The sequence below is a fragment of the Poecilia reticulata genome, linkage group LG14 (genome assembly GCF_000633615.1).
Source record: "Poecilia reticulata strain Guanapo linkage group LG14, Guppy_female_1.0+MT, whole genome shotgun sequence".
Classification (NCBI taxonomy): Eukaryota; Metazoa; Chordata; class Actinopteri; order Cyprinodontiformes; family Poeciliidae; genus Poecilia; species Poecilia reticulata.
Window position 1 is genome coordinate 7,853,963 of NC_024344.1, and position 19,733 is coordinate 7,873,695.

Sequence of the window (19,733 nt, forward strand, 5' to 3'; positions counted from 1 at the left end):
CAGAAATTTTCCCTTGTTTTGCTCAACAAGTCCCTATGTCATTCTCCATCCTTCCCTCAGCATAAGCTCACTGGTTCTCATTATTATTTGCCTCGTTCCCTGCATTACGCTGCCCACGCTCCATATTCTGTTTCCCTTGTGCATTATATGCAGGTTTCTTGTTATCTTTATAAATAAAACCTTTTACTCTGCTTATTCCTGGTACTTGTCTGCAGAGTCCCTCTTACTTTAAACTCTTTAAACATGACACATTTTCTGTTATATAATATTGCCTACCACATGACTGAAGCTTAAATGGTTCCAGATGGCAACCTCTCCGTTTGTCTTTCTGTGCCAAAACCTTTTCAATAAAGGTTAAAATGTCCACTGTATTTCCTTAAACACACACAGGGGTAATTGATTTGCTTTTCCACCTCTGAGAAAATCTGAATAACTGATCTGCACTGCTTAATTTGACTAGGCTGCCATGGAAACACTGATTTTTAGCAAATGTCAAAGCCACTCCCTGTACTTTCTTTTTATATATATATATATATATATATATATATATATAACAATGACTCTCGTAATGAAAATAGGACAATGCACAGAGGGTCAGGGTGATTTTAAATGAAGTGAATTGACTACAAGAATGTGCATACTAACTCTGGCCCCAATGTCCTGTCATATTGTTATTGTGCTCATTTTGTGCTCAAAATCAGCAAGGACAATTATATATTTTGTGGGGTTGCAGAATTATTTGGTTTCAAAATTATATGCAAATGTTAAACCATAAATTGACTATACTTAAACCATTCTCAATAAGTTTTCACACCCATTCCTGTTTACTGTTTGAACTGTCGAATCAAGAAATCGAGTCAACATCAAGGAGACAAAGTAGATCGTAAAAAGTAACACATCACGCTCCAAACTAAAGACATTCAAGTCTGAGACTTTGGGATTCCAGCAAAACACAGTGAGAGTCATTATCCGAAATGGAAAAGTCATAGGACAATTGCAGACTGGCCTATCAAAACCACTCCAATAGTGTATGAATACCTACAATAGCACTGTCTGTCTGTCTGTCTGTCTGTCTGTCTGTCTGTCTGTCTGTCTGTCTGTCTGTCTGTCTGTCTGTCTGTCTGTCCCTCATCCACTGTGATAGTGTATTGTGAAAAGTTCTATTTTCTAAGAAGAGACCAGGGTCTATGGCAGGATGCTTAATCATGATTAACTGTTGGCTATCACACAGGAAGGTAGTGTTTGTACACCACTAATGCCTGCTGATGCATATGCTACACAAAGTTGTATTAGAAGCACCAGCTAGGGGTGCAGATTATACCCAGTTATGCACAATTTTTTAAATCGGCATACTTTATTATTTGCATTAAATATATTCAAATGAACAACCTCTACTGAATATCCTTTTCCCAGCAAAAAACATTTTTTAAAATTATTTAAATAAATTCAGGCAGTAAAAAAAACAATACTTGCTCCATATGGTTGTGTCTTTTTATGAGTTAAGATATTTAGTGACTTAACCCATAAATCACTAAAAATGACTTTTGCTACATAACTAAACGCCTCAAGAGTTTCAAAATAAGACTTTTATTGTTAGGTGTGAATGATCACAGCAAGAGTTTTCTGCTTCAGTGGTTCAGATTTCTGGTCAAATTCAACATTAAAACGATTTCAAGCTCCAACAGACACACAGGGGATGTGTTTATCTCTTTAGACAACTGTAGTTATTGTGCATGAAGATGTGAATGGAAGAAAGTCTAACTAAACAAATTTCATTTGTCTAGGTGACACGTCCTAATAGGTCAGGTGGAATGATCTGCTCAAATTTGCTGCAGCAGCTTTACCCAGGTTGACAGTGAGTTTGACTCTGCCTCCGTCCAGCTCCACGCGTAGGGTGTCCGCTGACTGCTGAGATGTGGTGGCCATCAGCAAACCAAAGGCCCTCTGGGACATGAACCGCAGGGACACGTCCTCGGCCTCTGTGTGCAGCGTCCTCGGCAGCACCACCTTCAGATACATGCTGCCATCATAGCTCACTGCTGTGGCCTCTGTGCAAAATGGGAACAGGGGCGTCTTAATGGACACTGAAATCAATAAATACTAAAAAAAAAAAAAACTAACGAGCATTTATGAAAGAAAACCTGAACCCCCTGTTGAGATAATCTTGGGGACAGAATGATATAGTTTTAGATTGCAGTTTTCATCAGTCGCACCAGATGGCAGAAAAAGCCTGGAGCAGATGAAGGCAGGGGGTGAGAAACGCAGCGGCAATTAAATTTCCGAAGGATTTATTCCCATCCCAGTGCAATACAGGAGGGATTTTCATACATCCGTCATATTATTAGCTGCCAATGGATCTGCGTAATTTGGCCTCTCCATGAGAAAACCATCTGCATGGATAATGCAAAGTGATTCAGGGCGAATGACTCTGCCCAAGCACCAGTGCATCCCTAATGAAACGCACAACACACACACACAGACCCGCACAACACGGACAATTCATTAATGAACTACTCGACTGTGGGAAAATACTGCTATTTACTTCAGAAGGCCTTAAATAAAACATTTTTTTCTCCATTGTGCTGTAATTTTCACCAAACTGCTTTCGAGACATAAAGCAATATTTGGAGGTGAGATCATGGATCTCATTTAAATACATATGAGAATCTAAAGAATGATCCCACTTGCAACCACAAATTAAATTTCTGTGGAGGCCTGGGATATTAGGTCAGATGATAAATTTTCTCTGTATCTACATTATTCCTGTCTGTGCAGTCACTTTTTACACCTCGCCTAATAAATAAAATACAACCCAAAGTGTGCTAAAAGCATCCCTGCAGCCTTTTAAAATCACTTGTCCCCTCCACGGACCGCCACCATTATCCCTTCCAGAGACTCTTACCCTTCTCACAGCTGGGGCCCACGTAGCCCGTGCCGCCACAGTCGCAAACATGCCGGTTCCAGCCCTCTCTGCAGTGTCCACCATTGGCGCACGTGTCTCTGGAGCACCTGAGATGAGTCTCCCTGGTGCAGAAACTGCTGACACCCACGGAGCTCTGCACCTCGGCCAGCCTCCACAGGTTGCGGCTCTGTCCATCGATGAACAGGTCCCTCACGCAGCCCACGAAGCCAAGGCCGAGGGAGGCCGTCCACACCTCTGGGGGCAGAATGAGGGCTTGTCGATCTTCGGGTAAACCTCCCAGATACATGTCTCCATCCAGGTCAAGGACCTCGCTGCCCTCGTTGGCGGTGAAGGGGATGCTCTGGCTGTTCACCGAGATGAAGCCTGTGGGGCGGACATTAACACTGAATCAATTTGAACTCGTAGAAGGGTTTTGTTGCTTTGGAAAAGAAAAAGGAAACAGCAGCTGTGTGTGGGTTGTGCTGAGTGATATGCATAAACAAAGTATAAGGCTGCGGTAATGGGAACCAACTCGCTAATTTTGAAGGATCCACATGAAGATATTGCTCTACCAGAGTTTAAGGGCTTAAAATTTGAATAAAAGTTCTAATTAGATATTCACATTTTGCTCACTGTATAACAGTGACTCATAAACGTATTCAGTGCTCTTGAGCTTTGTCTTATTTTAAAAATTTAAGTAATTAAATTGTTTCCATGTAATTGATCAACACTAAGACAGTTGTGAAGTGAAAAGAACAGGACACATCGTTTTATTTATTTAATTTTTACAAATTACTCTGTTTTTCTTCAGTGAAATTCAGCATAGACAGAATGTTAGAAGTCACCAAATTATTAAACTCTGTCCACCATGATTTTAACTCAGCACAAATAAAAAGCAGCAGCCAAGAAGCTGATGGTAACACTGGAGGAGCTGCAGAGATCCATAGCTCATTTGGGGCAATCTGTTAACAACAGAAAAAAATGTTCGACTGAAAAAGAGTTGAGATTAAAACTGAATTTTCTAGTAGAAAACTTCCCAAAACTTACAGCCACAGCTACAACATGCTGTTCATATTCATGCAGTAGAATAACCAAGCCAAGTCAAGTCAAGACCTCAACCCATTTGTGAATTTGTAGCAGAACTTGAACATTTTCACAGTTGCTCTCCATTCAGTCTGAATGAGCCTTAGTGATTTTGCACAGAATTTGCACGCGTCAAGCTGAAAGAATCAATTTCCAAAAGATCAGAAGATGTAACCGCAGTGAAAGATGGTTCTACAAAATATTGACTTAGAGGGAATGAAGACAAATGCCTGCAATGATCTTTCACTTTCAATAGTTTTCAAAAGGAAAGAAAATCTTTTGAAAACCATGTGGTAAGAATGTAAGAACCTCAACAAAACTATAATGAAAATTGTGGTTTAAAAAAAAAATCTTCAAGTGATATAGGAACTTCTCACTTATGCATAGCAGGAATAAAAATGAAAAGATCAGTGCGTCTCACTTGGACTCTGCTAATAAGACATTTTCATTACTCAAATACAGCAGCCATTTAACAGTTTCATTTGAACTAGGTAACTGTATAATTGGCCACTTGTGAAATAGGTTAACACAAATTTCAAAATGTCACTTCGAGATTACACCATCCCGAAAATATCATCATAATTAAAACCTAATATGTGCGCCTGTTTCACTGTAGCGAATAAAAAGCAGCAGGAACGTGCGGATGTCACCGTATCCATGCTGGCAAATGGCAGTTTCACAGCTTGGAGGCCTTTATGCTCAACAGCTAAAATTGGAGACACACAGAAGCAGACAGAAGGCTCCCCACCTCCACCCCTCGCCTTCACAAATGCATGACATTGTCTCACCATTGCGCCCCTTTCTCTGGAAGTCCACATGCCACCACTCGCCGTCGTCCAGCCTGTTGTTGCTGGCTTTAATTTTAATGCTGCCGGAGCCCATGTCCATGGCCAGGTAGAGAAATCCCTCCAGCAGCTCTATGGCGAAGAAGTCTGCGCGGGGCTTCCTGTCGGGCAGCTCTCCCTGCTGGCTGCCGTGGCTGAACAGCAGCAGGCCGCTGGGCTCTGTGGTGCGGAAGTCGAAAGATATGGCGCCGGTCTTCTTTGTGTTCCACCTGGGCAATGTCAGGTAGGCAGACGGCGTGTCGAAGGTGACTGGCTCCAGAGCTTCCACGTTTTCACAGCTGAATATCAGGTCGCCATGGATACTGATCTTGGGGTCCCGCTGCTCAGCCAGCCGTGACAGTTCCAGTCTGAACTCATTATTCCTGTAGACCACCTAATAAATGAGAGAGATGTCGTAGTGAGATGACAGCCAGGAGAGGGAGGTGAGATTTGGCGTCGAGCTTGAATTCTGCTCATCAATAAATCCAGGAATCAATATGGCACAGCAGCATTTACGAGGGTACACAGCAGACAGCGTGTTGAGTGATCCCTGAGCTCAAATAAACAGGCAAATTTTCATTAGATGGAATTATGACCACTTAGTGCAGTAATCTAAAAAAAAATAAAAATCACACATTTAGCCTCGCTGGTTTGTGTGTCAGTGCATTGACAGAGGAGCACTGAACAGATTGTACGATTTAATAAACTCATCAGCTGAAAGCTTTAAAAATTATTTGTGAAACCAGACATTATTTTTCTTCCCAATGAGACCTTGCATCATGTATTAATTTGTCTGTTTTTATCACCTAGAAAGTGCTGCAACGCTGCTATCAAACAGGATCAAAGCAGAGAGCTGCAAGGACTCTGAAACTGGAAAAATTGATTTACACTGGGATGTTGATGAAATGTGTACATTTTGAAGAAATATGCTTGAGCTGGTTTATGCCAGAGCAGATAAAAAAAACAAAAACAAAATCAGGCTGTCACAGTGACGAAAAAAAAAAAATCAATATACAGAGTGGCCGAAAATATGTGTTTTAAGTGTCAGCTAGCTGAAAAACATCAGTTCAGACAAAATTGATGTCACAGATGCAGAAGAAGAAAATTAGAAAAATAAGATTTCAAAACGGCAAAAACAAAATGTTTTGCATTCAACCAAATCCACAGACAACATGTTAAACGTAGACACAGCAGACAGTTATTTTCCAACCATCTTCTCTTGTTGTGATACTGTTTTGTGAAATCAGACATTACAAGTGAAGGGCGGCTCTGATCCACCAGATGGTTTATTACATAGAGCTACAGCACTTAGATATACCTCTGAGGAAAGCATGATCTGATAAAATCATACTCTATGTCAAAGGTCACATCCAAAGGACCTAAAATATAAATAATTGTTTTGTTGCATGGTCTTTAAACAAAATGTATAATTTCTGCAATGTTTACTTTCATACTACTGACAGTAAATTGTAACACAAGTAAATACAGAAATTTTCTTACTGGACTATTTTATTTTAAATACGTTTAAATATCTCATTTTCTACACTGAGAGAAGAATTAAACTGTTTTACCTCACAGAAAAAATCACACGGCTTCCAACGCTAGTTAATTTTTAGCTTGCAAAATGTTACATCATTCTTTCCAACTCGAGATACACTTTATATACAGCTCTGGAAAAAATTAAGAGACCATTTAAAAAGATCAGTTCCTCTGATTTTACGTTTTATAGGTAAATGTTTGAGTAAAATGAACATTGTTCTTTTATTCTGTGAACTGGTAACATGTCGCTGAAAATCCAAGCAAAATTTTTTTATTTATTACAAGAAAATGAGAAATGGTCAAAATAACAAAAGATGCAGTGCTTTCAGGTCTCAAATAACACAAAGAAATCAAGTTCATATTCATTTAGAAACAACAATACTAATGTTTTAACTCGGGACAAGTTCAGAAATCAATATTTGGTGGAATAACCAGGAGGTTTTCAGCAGGGTTCAGTTCAGTGGACTCTTCATTTTTTTTCCAGAGCTGTATATATAAGTACTTGTTTATCTGCCTTTGCTCACATATGGATTTGAGTGACATCCCATTCTTAATCCAGGTGTTACTAAAATGTCGGCCCATCAACACGTCTAGGAAGGTTCTGCCCAAGGTTTATCAGGGTTTTAGTTTCTGGTCATACAGAAACTAAACAGGTCAAACACTGGAGTTGGACAAGACGACTTGGCTCACAGTCTACACTCTACTTCTACCAGGAGGTCTGAAGTTCTTCTACACTAAATGTTATGCTTTCCTTGAAACAGGAATGGGGGATTAAACAAACCCCAAATAGTCTAGAGCATAATATTGCCAAAAATATCTTGGTATTTGGAATAATTAAGAGTTCTTTTCTCTAGAACCAAAGTCTCAACTCCTTAAAAATAGCCCACCCCATTATCCTGTCTGCATTAAACTTTACATTTGACAATGCAGTCAGGCAAGTGTTGTTCTCCTGGCAATGCCTAACTCAGATTGGTCAACTGAATTACCAAACATTTTGTCACTTCAGAGAAAACTTCTTCACTGTTGCCATGTGCTTTACACCTCTGCACTAAATGTTTTGAATTGTACTTGGTGATGTAAGGCTCAAACGGCAGCTGCTTTGCCATCCAAACTTCTTTCATTTCTATTGGAGGTCTGCAGCTATTGCAGAAACGTGGTGACCTCTATGCACTGTGCACCTCAGCATCTGCTCACCCCACTCAATGATTTGATGTGGCCAACCACTTTGTGGCTGAGTTGCTGTTGATCCCGATAACTTCCACTTTAGTAAAGTAGTCGACTGTTGAATAAAAACTACTTATAAATGTTCACAACTGGACTACTTGCACAGGTGGGTCACTTCTCTAGGGTGACCCACCTTTTCACAACTATTTCCTTCTGTCTGTATGGCAAGGTGCAAGATTTTAATACCCGTGGCCATTGAGGTAACTGGAAATCCTGAATGTAATGATCTGATTGGACGAGCTGCCAACTTTGGCAATATGGTGTATATAAATTTTCTGGCCAAAAAAAGAGACATTTAGCAATAAAAGGAATGCTTACATTTTCCCTTTTTAAATACATAAATGGTCTTGAAGTCTGAGTCCAGGGCCTCCTGCTTTAAACTATTGTTCTGTTAAACCCCGTCACACTATTGCACATAGGCTTTGTGTTTCCATGGGTTGAAGAGACATGCTGCTTTAAGTAAATAACATTCAGCATCACCTTCCTACACATTTGATACTGTTGTACATGAAACATGATCTCCAGCTAAGCCAGGCAGCCACAGATTTTTTTCAAAATGTGGAAAGATTTAGTCGCATTATGCATGTGTATTCTGGGCCCTTTAAAATATTCTGTCAGTATTGCGATGAAAGGTTTAAAGTGTACATGATGTTACAGCAAAAGGACTAAATTACTTTTCCTTTTCTATTATTGTCTCCTTTTACTTCTCCTCTCGTTTCCAAACTTATAACGCTGTCTATGCAACAGGACATAGTAAACTTTCTTATTTATCTGTGGACATTATATAGAACCCATTTTCAGATACGGCAACATACATGGCAAGATAAGAAGCTGCCTTTTGATGAGTATTTTCTGAAAGTGCACATCATACAAATTTAAAGGAGATAACTAAGCAAACGAATTTGTCTGCAAAAGAAATGTACTGATTTTCACAATAATTTACCAATTTTCAGTGAGAGTCTTTAGGTGTTTGTTAATTGGCCTCAGCTAGTCAAAGACATAGGAATCGAATCTAAAAAGAAAAAAAACTGAAAAACAGTCTATAAAATGTAATTAATTCAGGCGCACAAGCACAAACAATCTCAAATCAGATGAAGGTCGGAGAATAGATTCCTCTATGCATTCACACCTTCTTGGTCCTTCTTGGTTTAAGCTTGTGGGAAGCTGGAGGCTATACTGGCTGTCTGTGGGCAACACTCGGGACTGGACGCCAATACAACACAGGGCCAACAATGAGATACACAAAACCACGATGCACACTCATTCTGGCTCATTATGTCAATTTTTTTTTAATCAGTCAACCTAATGCGTTCTTGTACTGTGGGAGAAGCCTGGAGTACCAACAGAAAAGCCATGTAGGTGTAGGGAGAACAAACATCACAGACAAATACCTGCAAAGCACAGATTCGAACATGCAACCTGCCAGTAGAAAAGTAACAGAACTAATACAAAGTTAACATTAAATGACATAAAACTACTGAAATAAATAGTAAACAGCAGCTTAAAGGAGTAAATCAAATTTATTTTTCAAAATACAACGCTGCAGGATAGTTTTGGAGTGGAGAGATTCAGATTAAGAATCAGAATGGCCCAATCAAAGTCCAGATCCAAAGGAGGAACTGTGGCAAGGGTGGACATTAGTTTCAAGTTTTTATTTGTTAAAAAAATAACAAGGTACTCTTGTCCTTCCCCTTCACAATAATGCAGTTTGTTGCATAAAATCCCACAAAAAGACACTTTTTATGTTTGCAACGTGACCAAATCTAAAAAGGGGCACTCTGGGGAGTGAATATTTTTTTTACAAGGTCATTTTTGACTGACTATAATACAAAACAATCTAAATCAATCAACCTTGATCCGATACCAGAAGTCGACGCATACATTGAAAGAATGCCTGCGGGTTTCTTTATGTTACTGTGTTATTTTTGGCTTTGCTCTGGCTTCATCAATATTCACAAGACACAGCAACCCTTGTCTCATTTTGTATCAGTTGTAAGTCGCCCCACTGTTATCTGCCACCTCACTCTACCACCAGCCGCCGCCTGAGGTGACACACCACACTGCACACAGGACTAACAGCAGAGCCTGGAGCCTGTGTAAGCCAATATCACACTTTACACTGCCTCGGTGTGACTAATTAGACGGTGAAATCAGATGCTGAAACTGACCGTAGAGAAATGAATGAAACGGGCAAACTCTAAAAGGGGAATCCAGTCAAGACGGCCATTTTTACAAAGAGGAAACAGCGTGTTAAGAAGGCACAGATGGCCACGAAAAACAGGCACTATGACCTCTGCAGAACTATTATATAAGCCAAAGGACAATACAGTGAGTGGAATCCTATTTCACAGATTCAGATGCTTACTGTGTGTTAGTTGGATTATAGAGTATCCCAAAACACAAGAATAAAGCTCCTTTAGAGTCATCCGACAAAGCCGTTATGTCATTACTGCTCAAGCTGTGAAGAGTAACATCACTTTGAAAATGACCCTCTCTGCTGCTAACAACTGTCTTCATGACTAAATTGGGTCCCATCTTTGAAGTGGTAAAATACAGGAACCTAATGAAGTAGTGTGGAATATCCCTCGGGTGCGCGCTGCAAACTCTCGACTTCAAAGACAAACCTGCCGTTCCTTGTTTGTCGCTGTAGTTGTGACCTTCATGTGAAAGTCGCCATTATTTTCCTCACACCTGATGATCCCGATGGCCTGCCGAGCTCCATTCACATCTGTTATTGTGCAACGTCTGGAGAGATTAGTCATGGCGCATACTCTCTAGAGTCAGTGAAATAAGACTCCCTAAATAGATGTGGTGCTTACACAATAAATATTTTCCTCGCTGCAGGTTTTTCTCTCTCCTCGTGGATTAAGATTAATATCTTGTCTGAACTACGTCCACTCTGCTCCTCTCGTTTATCACCGACCTCGGGACCTTTGGCCCGGACAGACATGTCTCTGCGCCAGGCGGCGGGACTGTCTGGAGAGCTGATCCCATTTCATCACCTCCGCTTCTCCCACAACTCCCACAATTTAGGATTTCTGAGATATGTCAGCCCATCTTCATGACTATCTCTCTCCTGCCTGCCATATTGCTCCCGCTGCATGCCTACAGTACATCTGTGTGATTATCCATAGCAGTAGTAGGTCTAAACACCACCAACAGCCACACCGCCCACAGAGCGGAGGTTGGAGCATTGGCAGTGATGCTGGAACAATAACCTGTCCATAAATAACATCTCGTTTTCATTTCGCTGCATGCAGATGGCAAAGTAATTATGTAAACACTGAATTGAAAGCCTTTCTACAGATGTGCTTTAAAAATGTCCATCTTACATACTTTAATAAGAAATTATACCAATTATACCAGAGAATCCATTTGGATTTAGATGGCTAGAAATATACATGTATGTGAATAAAGTCAGCTAGAAAATGGAAAATAGCATCCTAAAAGAAATACTTATTTGTTTAACCAAGTGGCTGCATTTATATGCTGTTTGTGATTACTGTCTTGTTTTTATTTTTGTGGTTGAGGCCCTGCTTCTGTTCTCCATTAAAAACACTCCTAATTCAATGTTTCTATGTTCAACTTTGTGTTTTTTAGATTATGCTATTATTAAACCTATTGCTGCCATTAAATGTTTGTGTTTCCTATGTCTCTCTCTACCGTAGAAAGTACTCCAGACTCAATGCTTCAACGTTTCAGTGTGTAATTTTTCTGGATTAAGCCACTGACGGAGCTATCATGACTAGAAAGTTTGAGTGTCCCATAGAAAGTACCCCTGTCTCAGTACTTCTTTGTTTAGCTATTGTTTTTTTTCTTACTCTTCCCAGTATTTCAGTTATGGGTATTTTCATATAGTTTGTTTATTGTAGTCCAAATTAACTTTAACTTTTCCCAGTTGGTTGGTTTCTTTTCAAAACTCCAAGCAAACCAAAATCTGTCACTACAAACCATGCAAACATGTTCTGACTGTTTATTGTGTCAAAGGCCAAAGGAGAAAATGTAAATACAGGAATCAGATGTTAGCAATAAACACTGAGATTTGAAATGTATTACATTCTGGTTGCTATTTCAGGAAAAGACTATCTGAGAAGTAAAACGAAGGATTTAGAGAAGACAGGTTGCAAGATGGATAGACCTTTATGCTTTTTGAAAAGAATATATGTTATTACTTAGTTTACTCTAATGCATCCCACGATGCAGTGCAACCCTGGCGAAGGGAAGGTGTTTGGAACAAGAATCCAGCATACAGCTATACTGAATTGTGGTTGGATCATATACACATTATCTGCTTCAAAGTTTGTTTGGAACTGTGCCAAGACCACTTTTTCCATTTTGGTCTCTTGTTTTGGTCTGCACAAAAGAGTGATTTCTACGTTCACATCTGCTCATAATTGACTGTACCAAGAAGGGAAACAAACCTGAATTCATTTTAAACAGATTAAACACCTCAGGTGTTTAAGCACCCTGAAAGGATTCCTCTGTTGTCACCTAATGACTGTTTCTTATCTTTTTCTCAGTTTGGAAGAAGATAATGGCTTTTGTGAACAAGTGTGTTCACAAAAGCGTGTTCAGGTTTGGTCTGAGGTTAGTTGGTGTTTGATACACTAACTTGTAAACTAACAAATCATTGAAACAAGCTTTAAAACAGTACAAACCACTACATACATTACTAGTGGATACTTTAGGCCACAATTCTTTCCATTTAAAATACCGTAGATTCAAGATATCACCTTTTATAAGTCTTTCCTTTTCCTCTGTCCAAAATGTGGACTTTAATGTTCTCAAAGGAGCAATTCTTATCCGAGTTTTGCAGGTTTATACCTGAGGAGCATTTCTGTATTGTACCGTGATGTGTAGATGTAGACTCTGTGTATCAATGATTTAAATCCACATATTCGCTTTATATTTGTTTGAATGCCATCTCTTTGAATTGCTTCAAAGAGATGATCTCATCTGTTGTCTCAGACTGTTTTTGTTTCTGAAAGCCATCAGAATTTTGTTTTTAAAGGTAAAACATTTATAAGATGCCAGACACAAGCAGAGCAGCATTGCCATTTGTTTAAAAGCAGTGTGTTACACGAGTTTCAGACGACTTACATGATGACCAAGAGAGTTAATAACTTTCTTTCAAGATGCTAATGACCTCATGAGGGCCTAAATACTAAGAAAACAGAATTGCCTTGCAAATTAGACCAAACATTTTCTGTGATAGAGACATTAAGCTCGGGTCATACGACATGAAGTTTTTGCCCAAATTTACCCCCCGATTCCCAGTCAGGCAAATTGGCGCCAGGCTGTACAAGTTGTGGACAGTCGGCCGGGTGAGTCAGAATGAAAATCTTAGTGTGAGATGGGGTGAAAACTGGAGCCTGCAACATGTCTGAGGAGAACCCGCCGACCTCAGCCGAAGTCAAACCAGCATGTTTTAGTTTGTTCAGACCGTTCCGGATGCAACAATATGATCACAACCACAAATCATCACTGAGGATAAAACAAACTTCAAACTGCTCCTTCAAACCTTAACTCTTGCTGTGAGTTTTATGGGCTCAGCTGACTTTAGTTGGCTTCGTAAATCCTGTAGTCTGTGAACCCTGACCAGGTCCAGTCGATAAGTATGTGATCCTGAATCTATCAGTCTTAAAATAAAAACCAGTGCGTTAGTGTGAACACCTATTTTTTTCAAAAAAGACAGTGAAACTCGCACGGCGTGTCCCGAACTTTGGTCAGGAGCAGCATGTTCAGCATCCGAGAATAGATCTGAGAAAATGAATCTATACTAAAGGAGTTGATCCTTCCCAGGTAGCAAACATGTTTGTTCAGTGTTAAAAGCAGCAATACATATTTAAGGTACAAACATGATCAAGATGATAAACACTGACCCAATTAAAATGTCTAAGTTGGAATGTTAGAACAAAAAAGGACTGATTATGTGTCCTTCCTTAAAAGCAAGCACATTTCTGCTTTCACTTTTGGCTTCCACTATTTATTTAAAGTTCTTTCATCGGTGCTTTTCAGGTCAATGAACAGCACCCAAGAGTGAGGTGATTATCTAGTCATTAAAGTCTAATGTGTTGTGGAACCGTGAATGTGAAGAACATTTGTAAACTAACCTAATTGAAATGATCAAACTCTAGTTTCTGTCTTTGCATTTATTAACCAGATCATATTGCAGATTAAAGCGTGTACATGTAAACTGTTGAGGCTGAAAATAACTTTATGAGTGCTGGCCACTACTGCAATTATCAATAATGATGAGAAAATGGTTGATGCTGTGGTTACAGAAGCAACTCCACAAGTTATGATACTCGCAATCTATTTAGAAGATGTAAAAGACACCATCAAGACCATCTTTGAATATTTAATTGGGCAAACTGAACAAAATGTTATTGGTGTGTGGGTATTACTAGTTTGAAAATTTTTGTTTGAATAAAATGGTTGTGTTTTGTTGTGTGGGCTGCCAGTGTTGGCTTCATCATATCAGAAAAACTTGAATTTCAATAATGATATTGATTACATTCAACTCACATCTTCCTGACTCTTTGCCATCACCACAAGTCCCTTTCACTTTAATATCTCAGTCCTTTTTTACACCATTATGTTATAACAAAAGCAGTTAAAGTTCCTCCAACTGGTCAAATATAATAATGACTTGCAGAGTTTCCAGGAACGTTTAATTTGAAGAATGACACACTTTTTATTGACTTATTCATTTCTTTGCAAAACTGCTAAGTGGCCGGGATAAGAACCAGTGACTTTGTCTGAAGAACGTCCTTTAACAAAGTTTTGTTGAACAGAAACATTAAAGACAGTTTTGTCATCTGTGTGAGCTATGATTAGCTTCCCCCCCAAAAGTATTACAAGCCTGTTGGGCCGCCTGGGTTTTCAAAAATTGCGATTGATCCTGTACATGACACCTTTAGAAATTTAACTTGTGCTAACACTGTTATTTACCCAAGTGAAACCCTTTTTATTACAGTTTCTAAGAAGTTCAAATCTGTGTAAATACATTGAAAAGGTTAGCATAATTTAATGAGTTTTTCTTACTTTTTTGAGTCCTTGTTTGGAGAATGCATTTTCTCTATCTGGCCTCCTGAAAGTGCAGTCATTAGCTATGGAAATATTTAGCTACTATACATACCATCCGACTAAAAACATATCATATTCACATGCCAAAAGATTTCATACACACCTTTTTTTATTTCAACTTTTCCACTTCCCCATTACAGACATGTCTTCTTTTATGATACATGATTTCATGATTGCACAATTTGGCAGGCTATATAAACCCTGAGAAGTTACAGAAAAACAACTGCCAAGCGTTTGCTTTCATGCATAATGAAGCAGCAGCTGGTTAAACTTCCTTCCAACCTGCCACTGCTGTTACTGCATGTAGCCTAATCAGGTTATTTCCACTCTATTTGCCTTGTGCATTTTATGTATCCTATGTCTGAATGATGCGTCTGTTCTATTCCTGGTGCACTCTCTGATGCATCCCCTGCAGCTGGATTTAATATGGATTGGGAGCAGAGTTTAACAGCAATTTATATAATGAAATAATTCATTTATCTATGGCGTTGAAGGCTGAGAGAAGTCAACTTATTTGTAGTTGGGCATTGACCCTAATAAAACGATGGTCATAACTCATCATTGTTTCCTAAAGAATAAAGCAGACTATTAAGTTTCTTTTAGAAAACCAACATTTGCTGCTTTTTCTTGGTTACACAAAAACACCAGGTTTTATCTTTTATCTGCTTTCCTTTCAGATGCCCTGATTAGACAATACACCTGCCAATACATGTCACGGTTCTTTTAATATCAATAGTTATAAACCGGTCTTTTAATTTAGTAGAATTAAAAGACAATAAGGTTAGAACCTTATTTGTAACATCTACTTCAGATATTGTATCTACAAGGATACTTTGACAACAATCTTGGCGTCTGTTTTAGTCTAAATAATGTGGACTATTTAAATCACTTTTCTGCTATTGATTGTTTAAAGTAATGTATCTCTTGGGTTACCCAAAAGCGCCTAACATGATTGGATCGAAGTCCAGCTGTTGATGTGATTTCGGGATGTTCATTTTCACATACACCTTCCAAGATCCACATTTCAAATCTTAAGCACATATTAATATCAGACATATCGGACTTTCTTGTGACAAGTGTCACAAGAAAGTCTGTGACACTTGTCTTCAAAGAGTTACAAGGCATTTTTTTAAGTCTTTGGTATTTCACTGAATTACAGCGAAAACTATATATGAAAATATAGAACATTGGGGAACCTTCTGAGGAGTGGCCTCAAAATGATCATTTATTTATTATCATTATTATATTATTTTGAAACCAAAATGGTCATATTACAAAACAGGAGTGTAAGTGTCCCACATGCAGGAGGCCACAAAAGAGACGCAGAACAACTGTAGTGCTGCATGATTCACTTTCCTGAGTTAAGATCAGGGTTCCTGGTTCAACAACATAAAAGAAACTGAGCAAACTGGCATCCAGGTAGAGCCCCAAGGTGAAAATAAGACAAAGGGCAGGTTAACATTTGCCCGGAAACCAACTTGATGATTCCTAAGACTTTTAATATATTATTCAGTGGAATAATGAGACAAACATGGAACTTTTCATGAGTAGTGAGTCTGTTTACATCCTGCATAAATCCTCAATCATTTCAGATAAAGAACATCACTGTGGTGGTTGTCTTGGGCTGCTTTGCAGGACCTGCATGATTTGCCATAATTGATGGGTCCCTGAATTATGCCGTCTACCAGGAAATTGTGCAGAAGAAGATCCAGCAATCAGTTTCTGAGCTTAAAATTAAGTACATTTTGGGTCCTGCACAATGATACAAAGCCTACCCACAAGTCTACATGTAAAAGACTCAAAACCTTAATAAAACAATGAAATAAAAGATTACATCCAATTAAAATGACTTCAAATATGCCGTTTTTGGCATCCTCCTATGGTGATGAGTGAAAACCTTTCTGCAAAGAAGAATGAGCTAAAATTCATCCACAGACATGTCATTGCTAGTGCAGCTGTTGCACCTTAAGGTGGGACAAGCAGTCTTTAATGGGCAAACACTTTTTCACATATAACCAGGTTAGTTTGGAAAAAAAATTATAAAATTGAAAAATGCACCTTATACTTACTCAGATTATATTTCTCTGATATTACGCTCAGTTTGATGATGTGTCAAAAGGAGTGAAAACAAAAGAAATGTGTAGGAGGGCAGCAGCACTGTATGCTACTTCTCATGCAAAGTGCACGGCTTGATCTTCTAGATAATCAATGTGACAAGTGCAGGCTGGAGTGAAAATGCTTCAGAAAAAACAGTGGAAGTAGTGAGGAGGGGTGAGTTTGGTCCTGTGTGTCGGGACCAAACATGAGATAGCATTGTTTCTCATGTATATCAGTTTAACATTCTCAAAGGGTTTCCCAGAGGAATCCATAAGTGCACAGTGCTGCCTCTCTGCTGAAAGCTTCTCCTTCAAACACCCTACAGCTGCGGCATCAGTACAAACACAAGAGCAGCTTTTTCAATACACTCTGCTCCAGGGTGCGGCGTTGTTATCAAGGGAGGTTCAGATAATATTTGCAGGCCACAGCGAGGGGTCAAGTAGTACTCACATCCTTCAGACAGCCCATGAAGTTGTTGCTGACCGGGGAGCCAGGCAGGTCGGCTGTGTTCAGGCTCCCCCCGATGTAGAAGAGATCATCAGAGCCCAGCATGGTGTAGTCCTCCTGGGTGTAGCCGGTGGTGGTGAGGATCCCGTCCACTAAGATCGTCACCTACAAAACCAAGCCGAGATTATGAGCCTAAACAGAAAGAACCGGCCTAATTATTTCACGCCTCATTTCTTGATTCTGGTTGAGCTCGCCTTAATGTTGGCTCTTGGAGGCAATTACAAGAACAGCTTTAAAGAGTTCACTAATCTCAGCTGATCCCCGTTTCTGATATGTGAGCCGGATGGCGGCGGAGTCAATGCACCATACATTTTCCTTCAGCTCCAAAGTGATCAGAATGCCACAGTTTGCTCAATTAATTTGAGATGAAAGATACCAGGAAGCCGCGGTACCTGCGCTTCGTCATAAACAAGACAAGATCATTTCCATATCAGTTTCATCACTACCTAGAGAAGGAAACAAAACGGCTGAACGGGGCTGTGGAGGTAAAAGCGATGTGCTAGTTGCCATGACAATAAGCCTACACTTAAGACAGAATCTTGCACTGATGTAAAAGCTCCCACTTAAGAGTAATATGTCAAAACAATTTTCATTTCTTTGTCTCAATTTTTAACCAAACGTAATTTTCTTTTGTAAAATGTGTGTCAGATGAAAAATAGAAATGTCCACTGTAACAATCTTGTGAAATCTCTCTCTTTTTTTTTTTTTTTTGCTAATGGTTGCGGTTATTCAAAATCATTTCATGAATCTTGAGTGAGAAAATGTCACGCAGGAAATGTGTGCTAAAATCAGACCAGTGAATTGTGTCAAAGAGGTAAAGATGCGAATAAACTGGATTTGTTGTACATTATTTACTGAGATTTTGGTGCCCTAAAGACTGATTTATTTCCCTTTTCTCTAAATATTTCATATACCCACTACAAGAATGTTATTTACAACAGGACCTCTTAAAACAGGAATTATTGTTATATTTCATACATTTTTGGCATTGGTGCTATTTATTATAATACTGTTCCATATGGGACAAAGGTAGAACGAAAGAGGCATTTTCAGTCCTAGCATCTCAGATGTAAACATGGAGTTTGCAATAAGATTCGACTTTTTTGACAACAAGCACTTCTAGTAGATTTAATGTGAGACAAAAGACGAACTTGTGCAAAACACACAGGAGGTGAGATCCATGATATTGTTTCTGGGGGCCTTGTTAGAGAGCATCAACTCTTTGAAATACCAGGAGATTTTAAAAAACAATCTGTTGGCCTCTGCTAGTGAAGCAAAAATGTGTCATTGGTGGGTCTTTCAGATGGATAATGATCCACAACATTTGGCCAAATCCGCACAGACATGGCGACCCATTCTCACTCTTTAAGACCTAAATGCTGCAGAAAAGCTGCTGGATGATCTGAAGACGACGTGAGAGAGAAAACAGAGCTTTAGTTACTGTAGTTAAATTGTGCATAGAGGAATGGTAAAAAAATAAATAAAACAAAGTTTAAGTGCTCTCATATTGAATTATCTAAAAATGTGTTTATCTAATTAAATGTACTCAAATTACAGGTTGGATTTTTTTCCTTAATTTTCAGCATAAGATTATGCTCCTGCAAAAAAAAAAAAAAAAGACTAAATTCTTTAGTAAATCTTTATTAGTAGCGCCAACATTTGTAAATAGTAAATGTAAAAATGGTTCTGAATAAATTATAATCAAGCGACCAAAGGTTCAGTAAGTGTAAAAATAACACTTGATCACTAGGGGGTTAACATTTTACCTAAATTTATTCAATGCTTGTGTCTGTCATGTGAAAACAAGACAATAGACAAAAGGACGACCTGGGACGGGATGCTCAGCTTTAACCTCTATTGGATAAAAGTCTTTCTTCATTCAACATCCACTATTGATTTGTGTCCATCTAAGTCATCGGAAAGTCATTGGCCTGGACAGCAGACAATGAAAAGGCTTCAAATTGATGACACGAAACATTAGGAACCTTTAGAAAAACAAGCTTTCATGGCTACAAACTGACTGATGCTGCTCTCCTTTTCTCTTGATAATGATAACCCAGCATGACCACCGTGTGGCATGAAATTACACCATGTGCAGCACATAGATAGTACCTGAACTGGCCTGAGTATCTGGGGTGTGGGATCAATGCATTCAGAGAGACATGTAGAACTGGGTCATGATTAATTTAAGACACACAGCCACGGCTACGCTTCAGCATTTGGGTGGCAACAACTTGAAGCTGACCTCTCATGGAGAATTTCATTGGGTATGCTCTGTGGAGTGAGCAGAGTTGCACCCAAACAGAAAAAAATAAGGTTAAGCACAAACCAAGCCCTGCTCCCCCATGACTGAAACACACTGCCAAATCAAGAAAAAAAGGTAAAGAAAGTAATAGGAGAAATTCTAGCCTCAAAAGCACCACCAGATCTAATAAAATGCTTCCACCCACAATCTCTCGGGAGTAACA

The 19,733-nt window shown here is 39.1% G+C and overlaps 1 protein-coding gene across 7 annotated transcripts in view; it reads right to left on the reverse strand.

Moving 5' to 3' along the window:
• nrxn2a (neurexin 2a) overlaps window positions 1-19,733 on the reverse strand; it is a 169,197-nt gene that overhangs the window by 91,675 nt on the left and 57,789 nt on the right. For all 7 annotated transcript variants that reach the window (XM_008427082.2, XM_008427078.2, XM_017308569.1 and 4 more), the window contains 4 exons: window positions 17,209-17,370; window positions 4,774-5,203; window positions 2,903-3,286; window positions 1,845-2,048 (listed from right to left, as the gene is read on the reverse strand). In XM_008427082.2, coding sequence (XP_008425304.1) covers window positions 1,845-2,048; window positions 2,903-3,286; window positions 4,774-5,203; window positions 17,209-17,370 — 1,180 coding nt within the window. The remainder of the gene's footprint in view (window positions 1-1,844; window positions 2,049-2,902; window positions 3,287-4,773; window positions 5,204-17,208; window positions 17,371-19,733) is intronic.